Genomic DNA, 5772 nt, shown 5'->3' with positions numbered 1-5772 from the left:
ATATATATATATATATATTAGATGTAGTAAAAAGAAATCCATTATTTTTGCATGAAATTGAATGGAAAAATAATGGATTTCTTTTTACTACACCTAATATATATATATAAATTTACATTTTTCTAGAAATGTGCTAATTTTTATTTTATTTTGACTTAAAAAAAATCAATTTAAATTAATTAAAACATTAATTTATGGATACGTCCCTAGAAAATATTTTTGCAAATTATATATCAAGATAATAAGGCTATTGATACAGCTGTTGCAGCAGACATCATAATAGCCAAAGTAAGAAGTCACAGCATTTATTCAGCTGCTACAATTGCCATGTAGAAATATAAAATTAAACTTCAAAAATGCATTCATCACGTTTCGTGATGTCCTCTGGTCTTTTTAAATTTTCTGCGACGTATAGACCGTTTACACGTTGCTCGCAATTAACGTGTTTTTCAAATATTTTCCGAAGGTACGAAAGGTAAGTGAAGTTACGAGCAAGAACGCGCGTCTTGTATGATAATTTAATATAAATTGCGCATTTCTGAAGTTTGAAATGTCATTTCGTATACAAGGCCGACGATAAAACCGTAAATCTAATCTGTCGGCAAATTCATCGTCGAAAAGTCACGCCTGTGAAATAAATAGTCGATGCGAAATGTCGGGATTCGCGTTTGTGAGTTGTGTGTAAAAAGCAACAGTTTAAAACGTAAGTTCTTCCAACAAATTATTGACCAGAACTTCTTATCGGGAAATTTCTGAATACGTGGCCGTCCTATCGTGTATGCACGTTGTGCACGCCGGTAATTATCAGCGATAATACCACTGTACATAGAAAATAAATATGAATATGGCATGCCTGAGCGCGCAGGTGGACATCGTTCGCCACTTGTCCACGCACCCTCCTTATACATTCTTCCACAATTCAACAAGCTCCTGAATAACGCTGGATAAGAAGATCTATCAAGCAGTTGGCCTATGACGGTAAGCTCGAATAATAACCACGCGATTGTCTTCAAAAAATAACGCGTTTGCCTTTATAATTAAGTCTTTCGAGACCTTTGAACAGATAGATTAAAACGCAAATTAGTTTCGTTAGATTTCAGTCTGCGACTCATATTTCGTCGGAAAGTAAAGATTCAACCGTGAGCATATATTACACGCTGTTTGAGTTACAATGTAATATGTTACATTGTGTAATGATTATTTTATGAGGGACAGTATAAAATAGATTCAAGTACATAAGATATATACAACAGCCTGTTAGATAATCTGCTTTAGTTTATTTTACAAAAATAGTAACTATTGTTGCAATAATAACTCGAACCTGATTGTGAAACAACTATAGAAAAGTGTGCAAAAAAATATTGTGTTTATTCCACACATTTTATGGATCAGTTCTTACGTCGCTCGACACACGAAGAAGCAGCCACGTCATAAAATAGACCACACAGTAATCAACCTGATCCATCGATCCCAACGATCAACAAACTTTTCATTTCAAAGTTTGTTCGTTCGGCTCGAGTTATCAGGTTGAAATGATCACTGATGAATATCTAATTGATTACGTGGAAATGAGCTTGTCATATTCTGTATCTTGGATATTTTTGCAAAGATGACTTCGATAGGCCAACGAAATTTGTTGCAATTCTGCATCTGTAGGCGTGTAAGAAGCGTAAGTTCTCAAACGTGCTCTAGACATCTCCAAATCCTGTCATAATAATATAATATGTAAGTTTCCAATTTTATTTAAAATCTATAATTGATATATACTTTGCGCGCACACACACACACACACACACACACACACACACACACACACACACACACACACACACACACACACACACACACCATTTATTTATTTATATATATATGTCACGCAATACATATGTACAATAAATATCTCACCATATTTTGTAATATCAATTCTTTAATTAAAAAATTTTTAATTAATTGGATTTAATATTTTTGCTATCATTAAAATTTTTTAATTAAAAAATTTTTAAATTAAAAAATTTTAATGATAGCAAAAATATTAAATCCAATTCATTTTAGACAATTTATAATTCATGTCAAATTTTTCAAAATAAAATGTATTTATAATCTTAAACAATTTTATGTATTAGGTATTTTAATATACATATGTATGTGTATATTTCTAACCGTGTTTTTGTTATATGTAACATATAAAATTGTAACTAGAATTTTATTCTAAATATAGGCTAAAATGACTTTATGACAAACTTCGTTCCAATTGTAAAAAATTGTAACAAAACGATAGATAACATTGAGTAACATGTGATCTTATCAGTAAAATTACTTCAAAGTAAGCAGTTTGTCTAACATAGAGAGTTTGCACGTTCTATATTCAATATAAGTACAATGAATTTTGCTTTTAATTTGGTTTTATTTTATAAGTACATTGAATTTTTTTTTTATATAATCTAAAAGATATATTATAACAAACCTTTAGAAGAGCCTGATTGCGAATACAAGATTTTTCCAAATTTAAAGGCAAATCTGTTGGCGATGAGTCAGAAACTTTGAAAATATTCTTGTTACGAATCTCGCGACGTAATTTATTGCTGTGAAATAAAATGAAAAATAATTTTTTTTTGTTGATCAGGAAAATGTTATACACATGCATGTATCATTAATAAATAATATTAGCGAATAATAAATTTCATTGTAAATGTACCGCTCTTCTATTTCTCGTTCAAAATGCTGTTCTTTTAGCAGATATTCATCAAAAACACTTCCAATATCAATAATGTTGCTCCTTGCCATTTCACAAAATCGTTATGATCCACTATATGCGAGTACAATTGTCGATAACAATTAATGTTTTTAGAATTGACTTAAATTATTTCGAGGAAAAAAAGAAAAAAAATGTATATTTATTAATACTAGAGTATAGAGGTGCGTTCCGATATTCATTGGTTTCCACGGTAACGCGTTACTAGCGCAATGTTCTTCGATGCATCTAAAAACGATCGATATCTGTGTATGAACTATTGTTATCTATAGCACATAGTAATGTGATTATTATCATTTAATGATAGCAAGTGTCTGTTAAAAATTTACAAAATAATATTATATATTCGTAATAATCTTAGAATGTTTAATTTTAGAATACAATAATAAAATATTTTAAATAAATTATATCCAAGAAAAATTTATATTTATGACTCTAATAAATATGATACACATATATATTAGTCTATGCAAAATTTATGTTATAATATATTTTATTTAAGGGAAGATACTTTTTTTTTCTTAAAAATAAAAGATCCCAATGTCAAATTTATTTATTCTCCTAAAGACTGTGATTTCGGCTGTAAAAAAAAATATATATATATATATATATTTATTATAAAATAATATTATTAAAGCATTTTATTTTTTTTTCTTACCAGTATGTATATATGACTCGGCAAAGAACGTTCAATCATCTCTGATAATCGTCCTTTACTCACTTTGTGTTCCTCATCTGTATATTGCAGTTTTGATGTGTCAATTAAATATTATAAAATATAAATATTATAAAATCTTTAAATTGCTCTATATAGCAGATATATATTACCTGCAGGTACAGTTAGCGATAATGTTGGAAGAGCCACAAAACCAGCAACTAGCGGTCGTAAAATCCAATCAACTCTTCGAATATTTTTAGGCAGTATGTAAATATCGACCTGAAAAGAGATATTAATAAGATCATTGTATCGTGTGAAATGTAAGCATGAAACATACTTGTTTTTGACCAGCAAACATGAATGCATCACTGCCTTCCATAGCTAAGCGCAAAGTGACAAGGTAATCAGAATGATTTTTTATGAAATATGATATACAAAACGGCGTGCGAACCCATCCATGGGCTGGCATTTTGGCTTCCAATCCGATTACCGCATCTTCAACCCATAAAGGAGCTAAAGTTACGCTACTACTAGTTTCTAACGCGGTTTCGTCATTTGCTCTGTGAAAATAACGAAGATTACAGACTGCATTATGCATAATCTCTATCAATTTTTACCTTTTCCACTTGATAGTGTATACTCCAATACTAATTGGCAACTCGCCACCTATCTTTGGAATCAAGCAATAGGCATCAGTCCCTGTCTCACCATCACAGAGTTTAACACCCGCTAAAATGGACTCCTGATTGTCAAGATTGCTCTCTTTTTGAATGGAATCTGCCTAATTTCGAGCTTAAGTTTATCACAAAATTCTAATTTCCCTAACATAAACTTATACAGATAATTAAATTATATTTTAAATTGCCCGAAAAATCCATGCAAATTTCTTAAATGATGTTTAAAATTCAAGACTTTTACAAGAAAGAAGTCATGAAATATCCGGAAGATGGAAAAATATTGTGAAATAAAATGATATATTACAAATTGTTCTAACAAAAAAAAAGTTTTACTTTAAATAATTTTAATTTAAATTTTAGTTTTGCTTAAAATTGTCGTATAGATTTTCCAGACATTCCAATAGATATAGAAACTCTGAGACTTACCAATTCTATAGATGTACTTAGAATGTTTATAGGCCATGGAGAAACACAGGTAATGTGAGGCATGATGATAAAGGGTTCGTTAACAAAACCTTTTGTTAGTGATTCGAACAGTGTAGTATAAAATTGTGTTGCAACTTCAAATGGTTTCTTAACTGCCAACGAATATGTTAATTCTTTATTTCCCCTAATTTGTTCGGGTCTAGTATAGTCTGCCTGTTACATATAATAATAATAAATGACAATATTATATCATTTGATATATTAATTTATTGAAATAATTATATATAAATACCTTTATTACGATATTTCTATCGCCTACTTTATGTGCTCTAACATGCACAATATGTTTAGCTGAAGTGCCTTTTATCATATCACCAATAACAATAGATACTTTTGACTCTTTACTAAGCATATTAATACTTAATTCAGCTGAAATACATTATATAAGAAAGCTTAGTTGATAAAAAAAAAGTATTATATATTGAGTTGTCCGGAAAGTTCGTGCCGATTTTGAAGGAAAATTGAAACGCAGAAGATTTAAATTTTAGTATACATTTATTAAATTTAAATCTTTTGCGGCACGAACTTTCCGGACAACCCAATAGTATACAAGATTAAAAAAAAAAGATCATTTATAAGAAAATAAAAGAAAATAAAACTGAAAACGTGAAAACATACTTGATTGCTCATTGCTACCATCTGATAAAAGTATTATATATAAACAGACTGCATTAACATTCTCATTAGCTGATAAGGATATCGTGATGGGTAGCCACTCGCCTAAAAGCGCAGGGTTGTTGGATTTTGCATCTAGACTTAAACTTGATTCTTCTTGTTTAATCTCTGCGTGAATTAACGGTCTTATTGCTTCAAATTCTCCTCCACTGTTATGAATAAAAATTATATTTTATTAGTTTTTTTGTCAAATGACTAATAAATATTAAAAACAAAACTTAAAAACTCTATAAATATACCGAAGTCGTTGTATTTCAGGATACAAACGATCCAACAAATTCGTTTCCCTACCCATAGCTGAGAATCTCAACATAATACAACAATGTTCGCTATCACCCATTTGTAAAGAAACTGTGCTAATACGAATTTCTACACCATCATTTTGACGAGGAGCTTTAAAATTGAAATAAAGTTTTTTCGTTTCTTTTGCTTGAAAAATAAGATCTGATTTTTTAATTTCATCAATTGGTATCTCAGCATTGTAACCTGGTCCACTGACTGTTATCGATGCATTAGAAAACTCA

At 29.8% G+C, this 5772-nt stretch overlaps 2 protein-coding genes across 2 annotated transcripts in view; both read right to left on the bottom strand.

Annotated features, from left to right (window-relative positions):
• Positions 1–1473: 1473 nt before the first annotated feature.
• On the bottom strand, positions 1474–2964 carry LOC108687440. The gene is made up of 3 exons (XM_018193198.1): positions 2696–2964; positions 2465–2582; positions 1474–1705 (listed from the first exon to the last, which is right to left on the bottom strand). Exons 1-3 carry the CDS (start codon positions 2782–2784, stop codon positions 1559–1561), a joined length of 354 nt encoding a protein of 117 aa, XP_018048687.1. The 5' UTR covers positions 2785–2964; the 3' UTR covers positions 1474–1558.
• Positions 2965–3289: 325 nt separating this feature from the next.
• Positions 3290–5772, bottom strand: part of LOC108687441 (trafficking protein particle complex subunit 11) — a 5947-nt gene continuing 3464 nt past the window's right edge. Inside the window, exons 13-21 of the mRNA XM_018193199.1 lie at positions 5488–5772; positions 5192–5397; positions 4806–4942; positions 4514–4726; positions 4028–4191; positions 3748–3970; positions 3581–3689; positions 3411–3487; positions 3290–3332 (exon numbers count right to left, since the gene is read on the bottom strand). Coding sequence (XP_018048688.1) covers positions 3306–3332; positions 3411–3487; positions 3581–3689; positions 3748–3970; positions 4028–4191; positions 4514–4726; positions 4806–4942; positions 5192–5397; positions 5488–5772 — 1441 coding nt within the window. The 3' untranslated portion in view covers positions 3290–3305. The remainder of the gene's footprint in view (positions 3333–3410; positions 3488–3580; positions 3690–3747; positions 3971–4027; positions 4192–4513; positions 4727–4805; positions 4943–5191; positions 5398–5487) is intronic.

This window comes from Atta colombica, unplaced genomic scaffold (assembly GCF_001594045.1).
Source record: "Atta colombica isolate Treedump-2 unplaced genomic scaffold, Acol1.0 scaffold207, whole genome shotgun sequence".
Lineage (NCBI taxonomy): Eukaryota > Metazoa > Arthropoda > Insecta > Hymenoptera > Formicidae > Atta > Atta colombica.
This window is presented reverse-complemented; position numbering and strand designations above follow the sequence as displayed.

What these genes read in the sequence shown, in the direction of transcription:
- LOC108687440 (XM_018193198.1), bottom strand. Translation starts at nt 2,784, where the DNA reads ATGGCAAGGAGCAACATTATTGATATTGGAAGTGTTTTTGATGAATAT. An exon ending in GAACGAGAAATAGAAGAGCG is followed by an intron (nt 2,583 to 2,695) that starts GTACATTTACAA and finishes TTTATTTCACAG; the next exon opens with CAATAAATTACGTCGCGAGA. An exon ending in GCAATCAGGCTCTTCTAAAG is followed by an intron (nt 1,706 to 2,464) that starts GTTTGTTATAAT and finishes TTATTATGACAG; the next exon opens with GATTTGGAGATGTCTAGAGC.